This window comes from Ictidomys tridecemlineatus, chromosome 3 (assembly GCF_052094955.1).
Source record: "Ictidomys tridecemlineatus isolate mIctTri1 chromosome 3, mIctTri1.hap1, whole genome shotgun sequence".
NCBI classification, from domain to species: domain Eukaryota; kingdom Metazoa; phylum Chordata; class Mammalia; order Rodentia; family Sciuridae; genus Ictidomys; species Ictidomys tridecemlineatus.
In genome coordinates, this window is record NC_135479.1 from 49,884,095 (window position 1) to 49,897,473 (window position 13,379).

General features: G+C 36.9%; 1 protein-coding gene across 1 annotated transcript in view; it reads right to left on the minus strand.

Moving 5' to 3' along the window:
* Positions 1-13,379, minus strand: part of Rabep1 (rabaptin, RAB GTPase binding effector protein 1) — a 97,410-nt gene that overhangs the window by 30,438 nt on the left and 53,593 nt on the right. Inside the window, exons 6-8 of the mRNA XM_078042720.1 lie at positions 11,556-11,691; positions 5,796-5,974; positions 2,616-2,747 (exon numbers count right to left, since the gene is read on the minus strand). Of these exons, the coding sequence (XP_077898846.1) occupies positions 2,616-2,747; positions 5,796-5,974; positions 11,556-11,691 (447 nt within the window). The remainder of the gene's footprint in view (positions 1-2,615; positions 2,748-5,795; positions 5,975-11,555; positions 11,692-13,379) is intronic.

The following is a 13,379-nucleotide window of genomic DNA, read 5'->3' on the forward strand; positions in this document are numbered from 1 at the left end:
GTTCACCAGACTGGGAATTAAGGTTGAGCAGGTGTGCAGGGAATTCTTTTTTTTTGGTATTAGGGATAAAATCCAAGACCTCACACTCAGAAGGGCTGGAGTGCTGGAACTAGCCACATCTCTAGCCCCTCTGAGTACAAAATTCTAAATAACAGGGACAGTAAAAACAAGGCATATAAACATGAACAGCAAGCAGACAGGTCTGTTTGTAGTGAAATGAGAGCAGGGATTAAGAACTGAAGGGATGTTCAGTTAGGAAAGCCAAGCTAAGAACTTACTTTTTCTCCTAAAGGAAATAAGGGAAACATTTTTCTTAATTAAAGAGAAAATATCAGCATGAGCTTTGAAGGATGAGTAAAAGGATTTCAACATTCAGAAAGATGGAGGGAAGCACTAGGGATATAGCTCAGTGGTAGAACTCTTGCTTAGTATGTGCAAGGCCCTGGGTTCAATCTCTAATGGTGGGGAGGCGGGGGAAGCAAAAAAGAAAGAAAGGCAGAGAAAGACAAAAATTCTACTTGAAGGTAGCCAATTTGGAAAGCAGAATGGAGATTCCTTGAAAAGCTGGGAATAGAACCACCATTTGACCCAGCTATTCCTCTTCTCGGACTATACCCAAAAGACCTAAAAACAGCATACTACAGGGACACAGCCACATCAATGTTTATAGCAACACAATTCACAATAGCTAAACTGTGGAGCCAACCTAGATGCCCTTCAATGGATGAATGGATACAAAAAATGTGGCATATATACACAATGGAATATTACTCAGCGCTAAAAAATAACAAGATCATGGCATTTGCAGGGAAATGGATGGCATTAGAGCAGATTAGGCTAAGTGAAGTTAGCCAAACCCTAAAAAACAAATGCCAAATGTCTTCTCTGATATATGACTCAAAATGAGGTAGGGAGGAAGAGCATGAGAAGAAGATTATCACTACATAGGGAAGAGAGGTGGCAGGGAAGGGGAAAGAAAAGAGGAATTGCATGGAAGATGGAAGGAGACCCTCATTGTTATATAGAATACATGTATGACAATGTGAGGGGAAAAAAAAAAGAAGTGTGTCACATTAGATTGGGTAGAGAGAAGTGATGGGAGGGGAGGGAAGAGGAAGAGAGGAAAGGAAGGACAGCAGAACAAAATAGACTTTATTATTGCTGTGGGTATATACGTGACTGCATGACCAATGTGATTCTGCATCCTGTACATTCAGAAAAATGAGAAATTATACCCCATCTGATTCAAATGTATGATATGTCAATATCATTGTACTGTCATGTGTAACTAATTAATACAAATAAAAAATTTAAAAAATAAAAAAAGAATTCCACATGAAGGAAACATCATGCAATACAGAGTGTAGCACAATACAATAACCAATGTGGCCAAAATGGAATCCTTATTATGAAGAATTTCAATCCTCTCATTGAAGGATCTGTATTCAGTGATATACATAATGGGAATAAGTGGTGGTTTTTTTTTTTTTTTTTTAAGAGAGAGAGAGAGAGAATTTTTTTTTTAATATTTATTTTTTAGTTTTTGGTGGACACAACATCTTTGTTTGTATGTGGTGCTGAGGATTGATCGAACCCAGGCCGCACGCATGCCAGGCAAGCGTGCTACGGCTTGAGCCACATCCCCAGCCCCATGAGTGGTGGTTTTTAAGTAAAGGAGTGGCCTGAATGCAGCTGCACTTAAGAAAATTAATTTGACAATGATACAAGTGTACAATGGAGTAGAAAAGGCTGAAGGCAAGAAACCCAATGAGGAGGTCTTTGTGACACTGCAGGTGAGAGATGATGAGACTACAAGAACACTATCTTACACTTTGCACCTCTGGGACTCTCTACTATATCCATTCTCAACATCTGCAATGTTCTACCAGGCCTCACCACAATCTGTCAAACTTCACCCTCTATTCTCAGCACTAAAGACCTATTTCTGCCAAACGTGGTGGTGCACTCCTGTAATCCCAGTGATTTGGGAGACTGAGGTAGGAGGAGGCCAGCCTCAGAAAGTTGGCAAGACCCTGTCTCAAAATAAAATTTAGAAAGGTCTTGGGATGTAGCTCAGAGGTAAAGCACCTTGTGCTCTATCCCCAGTGCCACAAGGGAAAAAAAATAATAATCCTAGTACTAGTTAAAACTCATAGATGTGCTACAGGAAGCTAAATGTTTCCACACTTTAATCTCCTTTAAACAAACTCCAAGTATTAGTAACACCATTCACTTCAAAAAAGATTTTATACACGTCACTTAAAGATTCTAAAGTATCAAATTTTGAAATTACTGGTAAAAAAATTATTTCATAGCGTGAATGAAACTCCAACATATTTCAGATAGTGCTACCTATAATACTTTCTAAGCAACTGACAGAAAATACTATTATTTTATCTAATTTCTAGCTATTTACTTCCAATATGAACAATGTAATTGGCTGATGTTTGAGTAAGTGAACCATATGTGACACTGATATAGTATTTTTATTTTCTGAGATGCCTTCAACTCCTGGGCTCAAGTAATCTTCCCACCTCAGCCTCCCAAGTTCAGGGACTTACAGACACGTTCTGTGCCTGGCTAAGGCAAAAATTTTAATTACAGATTCACTATACCTCTTCATTTGATAACTGGGCAGAAGATTCTTCTTGAGGTAAAGCACATACTACTGGTATTTTTACTTCTTCCTCAATATCTGTTTTTTTGTGATCCTTTCTCTTATTAATTCTTTGTTGTTCATCGTCCTCCTAAAAGGAAGAAAAAACATTTATCAAGGTAATCTTAACAAGTCACAGTTCTTTAATAACACTAAACAAATAAAAAAGTACAAAGAGCTTTATACCAATAGAAAATTGGACGCTTAAAGCTTATTTGTTTTGTAATAATATTTAGGGGCCTCTGGTCATGACAAAATATTTTAAAACTGCAAGCACAAAATAAGAACCCTGCTACAAAGAAAAATATCAGAAAACAGCTTTCAAGAAAAACATATATATGAAAGTAAAGCAAAAGAAAACTAACTTTTCCCTTCAAATGATCAAAAAAGATTTTTTTTACATAGAACATTCCTTCTGATTATTGTAGAAAATAGGAAAAAAGTTGTTATGACACTACACACCCATTAGAAACATGTAAAAATTTGTATGAAATACAAAAACAATGATCAAAGTTGATGTAGAAATTCATTCAAGAAAGGTGAATAAGATACCTTCTGGGTTCCCCCAAAGACTGTTTATTAAGGAGAGACAAACACACAATTACAATTCAAGGAGGTAAAACGTTCTGCAGGAGAAATACAAGATTGATTTCATTTGAGGGATCGAGGAAGGAGCCCTAAAGGAGGCAATACTTCATGGAAGATCAGTAAGATGAGCTTGCCACTTGCCTAAGAGAAGGTAGGCCAGGGTTCCAGGGAGAAAGGAAGCATGTACAAAACAAAGAAGCCTGAGAAGGCAGGCTTATGGTGGAATGCTGAATAATTCAATGTGTCTGAAAAGTGGACAGGTACATAAAAAGTGAGGGACACAGGAAAGAGGCAATGATTAAGTGCTTAGACTCTAGAATCAGAAATTGGCTCAAACCTCAGAGCTGCTATTACTTCTCACAGCCTGCTTCCTCATTTATAACATAAGAACAGTTCTGTAGTGCCTACCTCGTATGGACGGGTTTTGCTGTTTTCTGATAATCACTTGAGATAAAGCTTTACATATAAAGCCTTAGCACCATGCTAGCACATAAACACATAGTTAGAGCTCAATAAATGTTAATAATGGCCTTAAACAACGATCTTAGTAAGCTTAGACTGTTTCAATGAGCAGCAAGAAAGGCATGACAATTTGTACTTTAGAATCTAAACCCTTAGGCTAACCCTTTGTGTGACTGCTGTCACACAAGATGAATGAGTCTGAATTAAGTGATAAAAAAGAAATTTATTAATGAATGATACTGCAGATTGAACCCAGCGGAACTTTATCACTGAGCTAAGTCCCCAGCAACCCCAGACACACACACACACACACACACACACACACACACACACACACACAAATATATATTTTAGTTGTAGATGGACACAATACCTTTATTTTGTTTGTTTATTTTTATGTGGTACTAAGGATCAAATCCAGTGCCTCACATGTGCAAGGTAAGTGCTCTACTGCTGAGCCACAACACCAGCCCTCCCATCCCTTTGTGTTATTTTGAGACAGGGTCTTCCTAAGTTGCTTAGGGCCTCACTAAGTTGCTGAGGCTAGCTTCAAACTTCTGATCCTCCTGCCTCAGCCCCTGGGTTGCTGGGATTACAGAAATGCAATACCATGCTAACGAAAAAGAAGAAATTTAAAAGAGAAACTTCTGCAAAACAAAATTTAGCTGGGCACAGTGGGACATGCTTGTGATCCCAGCTGCTTGAGAGGCAAAGGCAGGAGGATCACAAGTTTGAGGCCAGCCTGGGCAGCTTAGTAAGACCCTGTCTCAGAATAAATACTAAAAAGGGATGGGGATGTATCTCAGTAGCAGAACACTCCAGGATTCAGTCTCTAGTACCTAAATAAATAAGTAAGTAAAATCCAACCTAAGTCACATAAGGCAATTTAAAATACTTCTTAAAATACCTAGAAAATCAATGCAAACTTTTATATAGCCACCTAGGGAAATATCTGTGCCCGTACACAATATGGTATAGGATATGTTAATAATGGCCTTAAACAACGATCTTAGTAAGCTTAGACTGTTTCAATGAGCAGCAAGAAAGGCATGACAAAATCTGTATTTTAGAATCTAAACCCTTAGGCTAACCCTTTGTGTGACTGCTGTCACACAAGATAAATGAGTCTGAATCCATGAGTCTGGATTAGCTATGGCATTACTTAAAATGACAAAATAAGGGGAGTGGAAATCTAGATGTCCATATGGAGAAATATTAAATTATGATACATACTTGCTGCCAGTTAATGAGATAGAACTCTGGTATGAAAATATATCCAAGATGATGCTTATGAAAAAATAAGTTATGGAAGAAATACTTTTATGATCCAAGTATTTGGGGTAGAGGAAGGAATCACCCTAACTATATGCTAACAAACACACAGAACTGATCTGGGAAACTATCAAACTGCTAAATGCAGTTATTTCTGGAAAAGAGGTATCGAGAGGGATTTCACCTTGATCACTTCATATGACTTTACTATTTCATTTTGAATTTTAAACAAGCAACTTTCAACATGAAAATGCATTTGTGCATTATTCATATAAGTAATTATTTTTAAATAATGAGGAGAAACTTTGCAGCACCCTGGACAACTATCTTTCATATCACTCAGTTTTTCCATCCCCATCTTGTCATCTTCTAATCAGGCTTTTAGAACAAAGTCACCAAAAGACAGCACTGCAGACAAAGATTTCACAGAAACAGGCACTGCCACATCCTGAATCTCGAAGAGGATCATTTATAAATCAGTTTCCCCCTTCTGAGATAAGGCGAAAGCTAAAAACCAAAATTCCTCAAACACAGCTATTATCTTTTTTTTTTAAAGTGGCATTCAAGAAAAGAAAAAAAGCAACAAAACAAACAAAAAACTATAAACAAGTACATGCAGCTCAGCTGCCCCTAACATGGGCAATGTTCTGGATTCCATTCCCAGCACTCGATAATAATGGCAATGATGATAATAAAGTGGTACACATTACCTTGTTCCAGCTTAAATCAACACAAAAAAAAATCATACAATAATGCAATCGAGGGGAGGGGTGCTGTTATTAACAACATAAGCAAATCCTACAAAACTAGTATTCACCTGATCTTTCTTCTTTAGTTCTTCTACTTGTCGGAGCTGTTCTGAAGTTAACACAATCTCCATTCGCTGCATGTCTCTCATCAGTAAACGCTGAGATTCCAGAAACTGGTCATTGGCCTTCTGCCATGTATGTTTTAACTGGTTATGTTGTTGTCGCTCTTGCTCCAAGAGATGGCAAACTATTAGGAACCCCAATCAAAAACACTGAATTTTAATGGAAGAAAATTTCTTTAGCATAGGGCTACTAGACCAGAACAGTGGTCTGTTTTATCTATATGTGTGTTCTTGATTGGCCCCAAGAGGCAATCTACAGATGAATATGGCAGGTATCTCTACACCATCTCTCTACTGCAGAGCCTCCCAAAGTGTGTGCCCAAGAACATATGAAGAAAGGACTTCTGTGTCCATTTAAGTTTAAGAAATTCTGGGTTAAGTAAATTGTTAAAGACTACAGCAGGATTTTGAGTTGAAGGTCTTCATTATATGTATTTTCTCTTAGAAGGTGATATATGCTGGGCATGAGGGCTGCACACCTATAATCCCAGCATTTTAGGAGGCTGAGGCAGGAAGATTACAAGTTCAAGGCTGGCCCCAGCAAGCAAACCAGGCCCTAAGCAACTTAGTGAGACCCTGTCTCAAAATGAAAACCAAAAAGGGCTATAAATGTAGCTTAGTGGTAAAGGGCTCTTAGGTTCAATCTCCAGTACCCGCCTCACCCAAAAAAAGGTAATAAGTAATATAGCATTTTCCAAATTTATTAGACAAATAATAACAAGGACTGGGGATGTGGCTCAGTGGTAGAACACTTGCCTGTCATAAGTGAAGTCCTGGGTTCAATCCCCAGTATCACAAAAATATAAACAAATAAAAACAATTTTTACAGTTCAGTTTAAATAAATGAAGGGAATACACCTTGGCAAATGTTGTTCTAAAGGCCCATGTGTGGTAACTACTCCTAAATATGCTTAATACGTTTTGATAAATCTGTCATTCAGGAATCCTTCCTGGGCCCATTTAGTTCTGCCTCCTTAGGATAAGTAAAAAAATTGTAAAATATATACATTGTTGATACCATCAGCTCAGCCATCTTACTTTGAAAACATCTATCTATGTTTATCTTTATCAATAGATAAAGCACTATCTACCCATCCACTCATCCACCCAACCACCCAAGTCAGAAACCTGAGAGAATCATATTTCTGACTTCGTATCCCCATCTATCTTCTGATTTCTGGCTTCTGCCTTAGACCAGCCCTTAGGATTTAAGGCAACTTCAATGGTAGTCCCATTTTCATTCTTCCTGAGCTGGCCTTTAGATTGGTCTTTGCTCTCTCTTTCCTATCCTCCAGACTGCTATTAAACCGAAACCTTTTTTTTTTTTTTTTTTTGGTACCAGAGATTGAACCCAGCCATGCTCAATCAACCATTGAGCCACATCTCCAGCCCTTTTCTTTTGTTTGTTTGTTTGTTTTATTTTAAGACAGGGCCTCATTAAGTTGCTAATGCTAACTTTGAACTTGGGATCCTCCTGCCTCAGCCTCTCAAACTGCTGGAATTACAGGCATGCACCACTGTGCCAGCTTAAACTGAACTTTCTAAAACTCAAAAATGATATGACTCCCCAGTTTAAAATCCTTCAGAGAAGCCAGACACAAAGGGGCATATATCATATATTACAAAATTCTGTTCAAATGAAAAGTCAGAACAGGAAAACCTGGAGACAAAAAGTAGATTTGTGATTGCCAGGGGCATGGGAAAAGAGAAATTGTAAATGACTACAAATGGGTAAGGATTTCTGAGGTAATGAACTGTTTTGGAATTAGATAGTGGTTGATGACATATAATTGTATATTAAAAACCACTGGGCAACCCTCTTGGGACCCCTTCCTATGTGTGCTCCACTTTCTGTTTCAAAAATAAATTCTTACTTTACTCTCAAAAGAAAAAAATTCAATTGTACACTTTAAGAGGCTGAATGTAAATTAAATTACATCTTGATAAAGCTGTTACTTAAAAATCAACTGAGACAGGAAAATCGCAAGTTTGAGGCAGCCTCAGCAACTTAGCAAGGCCCTAAGCAACATAGTGAGACCCTGTCTCAAAAAGTAAAGAGCTAGGGATGTAGCTCATCGGTAAACTGCCACTAGGTTAAATCCCAAGTACCAAAAAAAAAAAAAAAAAAAAAAAAAGCCCCTGAAGAGGCTCTTTAAAGCCAATCTGATAAAGTTCAACATCCTGAGCATAAGACCTCCATGATCTAGTCCATGTCCACTGTTCCAATATTTCACTTTGCCCATTTTCTCTTGCATCCTAATCATGCTGAACTACTCTCTTCTACTTCCTTAACTAGCTGTACCACATGCAAATGGCCTTGCATGCCATACTCCCCCAGACTCCTGTCAAGTATTCACCCCTCTCTTAAAACTTCACTTAATAAAAGAAAACAAAACAACGACAAAAAAAGAACAAGCTAAACTCTACTAAGAATAACTTTTTTCAGCCAGGCACAATGGGACATGCTGTAGTGCCAGCTACTTGGGGAGTTGAGGTGGAAACATCACCTAAGCCTAGAAGTTCAAGACCAGTCTAGAAAACACAGTGAGAGTTCCATCTAAAAAAAAAAAAGAAAAAAAAATTAAAGAATAATTTCTTTTAAAAAACTCACCTATTCCTAAGAAAAAAGAATTGGGCCTATCTTTGTTGGTAATATTGCTATATCCTAACATACTTCCCAGCACAGCACCTTTAACAAGCACTTAAATTAATTTGATTGCATATCTAATTCCCCCAATTTAGGCAACAAATTAAACTGCTGCTCAACTTTTCTCTCTTTCACTTAAAAACACTATTTTTTGTAGCCATTTTAGAACAAAATTACTTCTCTTATCCCTTCCTCATTTTCATTATAATTTCTCAATTACTTGTCTCAGATATATTAGAAGGTTTGATAACCTCAACAACTTATTCTAAAAGAGCTGGGATACAAAGTTTAAACCAAGATTGTACTTCTTTTGGAAACCCTTTGACAGTATGGTTATCTGTTTGATTTTAACAGTAGTAATATTTGAAAAGTATGTCCTGAAGGCCAAAGACCCACTCAAAGTTTGGGTTATTTTCATAATGTTTTCTGAAATAATTTTTTAGGTTTATATCATTTTAGCATTCCACTATTTGGAAAAAAAATATATGGTTAAGTTATTTATGACTCTGTTTTCCATAGCACTGAATGTACTTAAATTCTGTTAGAATTCTATCAACACACTCCAAATCCTGCACATTAAAATGTTGCTAGTATAAGCTGCAACAAGTCTAGGATTTCAAGGAATCCATATACTAGGATAAGGAAAAAAAAAATCTTTATTTTCAATATTCTGTAACTGAAATTCACCATTTCCTTCATTGTAAAGTCTAGGCAATACAGTAGAAGAAAAACCATGACTTGACCATCATTAGAAATCATAGATATTTTTATCTGTACTACAGTTGTTGCAGATTTTTTTTGGGGGGGGGGTGCTGGGGATTGAACCCAGGGCCTTGTGCACGCAAGGCAAGCACTCTACCAACTATATCCCCAATCCAGCAGACCTCTTAATGTATCATTTATGCACAACACTATTTCAAAATGACAGTAGTTAAACCCAGCACACCTATAATCCCTGCAACTTGGGAGGCTGAGGCAAGAAGATCAAAAGTTTGAGGCCAGCCTCAGCAATTTAGCAAGACCCTGTCTCTAAACAAAAATAAAAAGGCTAAATGGGTTCAGTGCCCAGTACAAAAAGAAAAAAAGCAGTTATTAAATCTGCTGCTAGACCTTGTTATTTAGTGTATAAAATTAGCTCATTTGTAAGTTTTAGGGTTACTTTTTCCTTCCATACCTGATTTAGAAAATACAGAGTCAATGTATACGTCACTCTCCTACAAGACTAGTAAAATCCAAAATAGTCCCTTAAAAACAAGGATGTTACTGCCGGGCACACGCCTATAATCCCTGCAGCGTAGGAGGATGAGACAGGATGATCAAGAGTTCAAAGCCAACCTCAGCAACTGTGAGGCACTAAGCAACTCAGTGAGACCCTGTCTCTAAATAAAATATAAAATGGGGCTGGGGATGTGACTCAGTGGTCAAGTACCCAAGTTCAGTCCCAGGTGCCAAAAAAAAAAAAAAATAGGGATGTTAAGTGAGTGTATAGATATGAACATCTACAACTATATCTACAACTACTCTCAACTACAATGGAGGCTGAGTCAAGAAGATCACAAGTTTGAGGCCAGCCTGGGCAACTTACTTAGTGTGACTGTCTCAAAGTTTAAAAAGGTGGGGCTGGAGATGTGGCTCAAGCGGTAGCGTGCTCGCCTGGCATGCATGTGGCCTGGGTTTGATCCTCAGCACCACATACAAAGAAAGATGTATGTCCACCAAAAAACAATTCTCTCTCTCTCAAAAAAAAAAAAAAAATTCAAAGTTTAAAAAGGTTTAGGAGTTGGGCTGGGGATGTGGCTCAAGTGGTAACGCGCTTGCCTGGCATGCACGGGGTGCTAGGTTCGATCCTTAGTACCACATAAAAATAAAATAAAGATGTTGTGTCCACCGAAAACTGAAAAATAAGTATTTTTTAAAAAAAGGGTTAGGGGTGTAGCTCAGTAGTAGAGTGCCCCTGGGTTCAATCCCCAGGCCTGTTAAAAATAAATAAATAAATAATAAACCAAAAATAAATAAATAAATAGTAAAACAATTTCTGGTAAGGTAATTCCAAAAAAGGGTTGGGGGTGATGGCTGGGGTGTGGCTCAGCAGTAAAGCACCTGCCTCCATGTGTGAGGCACTGGGTTTGATTCTCAGCACCACATAAAAGTAAATCAACAAAATAAAGACGCTGCATGTACAACTAAAAACATTTAAATAAAAAAGCGGGTGGAGGCTGGGGGATAGCTTGCCAACAAGCAGGAGGTCCTGGATTCAATATCCACAACTAGGAAAAAATAAAAGGATGTTAAACTGGACACAATGGTGCAAACATGTAACCCAGTAACTCGGGAGGCTGAGACAAGAAGATCACAAATTAAAGGCCAGCATGAGTAACTTAGTGAGACCCTTGTCTCAAAATAAAAAACAAAGAGGGCCATGGATATAGCTCAGTGAAAGAGTGCTTGCTTAGCAAGTCTAAGACCCTGGATTTAAGTCTCAGTCCTGTTTTAAAAAAAGGAATGTTAATAAGGCCCACAGAATAGATTGTCTGCCCTCTCAATCACATTCTCACTTTTGCTAATTCACATCCATCAAACAGGGTATGCAAGCAAAAGCAGTATAAGCACACATTTCCAGCCTTATTATCTTTCTGCTGAGAGCTCACACCTTATACAGTTATTGCTGAAGTTATGGAGGAACACAAAAGCACTATCAATCCAAGGACCTTTAGTAGTTCTCTCAGCTTCAGCTTTGCATAAGAACATTCAAATTGACCACAAAGCTTAAACTGAATCACTAGACCACTGAATCACAGACCACTAAGCCAAATCCCCAACACTATTTTGTATTTTATTTAGATACAGGGTCTCACTGAGTTGTTAAATGCCTCACTGTTGCTGAGGCTGGCTTTGAACTTGCCATCCTCCTGCCTCTGCCTCCTAAGCTGCTGGGATTACAGATGTGTGCCACAGTGCCCAGCTTGAATTGGAATTTCAAAATTTGTTATTATTAGTTAATATCAAATTGCTAACATAGTTATCTTCAAGACTGAAATAAAAATATTTAGAACATTTACCTTCATGCAATTCTTTCCGGAGTTTCTCAGCATCTTCCTGTAGAACAGATTTCTGAGTATTCAAAACAGCTACGTACATCTCTAGATCAGTCCTACAAGATTTCTCAGCTTCCAAATAATGATTCAGTTCTTTAACCTGAAAGATGATGCATCTATCAAACTGAAATTTTACAACAGTTTCTACATTAGGTATAACGTCCAGTACTTAAAAAAATAAAAAAAGGTAAGTTCTGGAAAAAATTTACATTTACTTTTACATAAATTTATGTATACACAAAATTAACATTAGTAATTTTAATTCTAAAACAAATACATACTTATGAAAGAAAACTTGGAAAATAACATAATTAATAGATGTTATCCATAATTCCATCACCTGAATAAATATGCAACTGAAATTACACATAATTGTTTTATAGTCTGCTTTTCAAAAAAGTTCCATTTTCATTTTCAGAGCAATGCAGGTGCTTATTTTATCCCACACTTAGTAACATCAGGTATGGATTGAGTTTTTTAAATAGCAGCTAATTTTTAAAGATAAAAATGACAACATATTCTTGTAACTTTGATTTTCTTCAATTTCTGGTAAGGTAATTCCAAATATCTTAAATTTATAAAAAGGAGAAATTTTCACCAATACTTATTCATGGAAATTAAAAGAAAGGAAGTCTTGATGAGAAGAAGTGCCCTTATGTGCCACTAATCACATAAGGGCATAATATTTTTTTAAATCACATAATTTTATAAAGTGCTTTATTTTTGTTAAACAATTAAACTGTAATACCTATAATATTAACAACACAGCCTAATATTTGAAATAGATATAACCAGAAAATCTAGGATTGTAAGTCACTTTTTTATACTTTCACATAAATTGTTCATTCTAACCATTTAGTTAACTTTTAGCTTTTTACATGGCTATACTATATCTAATTTCATACTCAAGGTCACTTTCAGCCTTTTTCTATTTCTTCAAACAGCTGGCTTATCTGTTTTTAGTTATCCTTATTCCTAGACCATTACACTGTACTAGTCAGAGACTAAAATGATTACTGACACTGCAATTTGATGCTTTACTGGAGGTCGTCAGTCAACCACAAGGCACTAACCAAACAAAGCAAAGTGCTTTCCCTGACACCTGTTATCATCAAATGGTAATGAAGAGACAAAAGAGCCATTATAAATGACAGTATACAACTGCTAACTCTACCAGCTCTAACTTCTTAGAATAAAGATTTCAACTGAATTAAAAATTAGTGAATTTCTAATATTTGAAAGCTATTAAGAAGACTCTGGGAAGATAGTGGAAGCAGCAGCATAATATTTTTATTTCTTTGAATTCTACAACCCTAACAACTCATCAAAAACTTACAGACAGCTACAAAAATCCAGGTAACACAGAGTAATAGTATAGCTGAGGACAAACCACTGAAAGACTGAAAGAGAAACCTGAATGAGGCCCAGTACCACAAAGAGAGATATCGATCCATATGGTATCAGGAGAAAGTAGAAAGAAGTAACAAGGACTCCCCCACATCAAGAACCCCAAAATAGTGATCTTGGGATCTGATGTTATGACAGTAGCTGAAACACTACAACAGTAAGTTGAATGTAACAAATTTATTCTGTAAGATTTATAACCTGGTTAAAATGGTATCCCACTTTCACCTGTATTTCTCTGATTTCTTAGTATAGCCAGATATTATTTTTTACATTCCTTGACTATCTAATTTCCTCTTTTGTAGCTACTCATTCATATACTTTACCTGTTTTACCAATGGGCCTTTTGTCATGCACGGACTTGGCAATCTTTATAAATTTGGG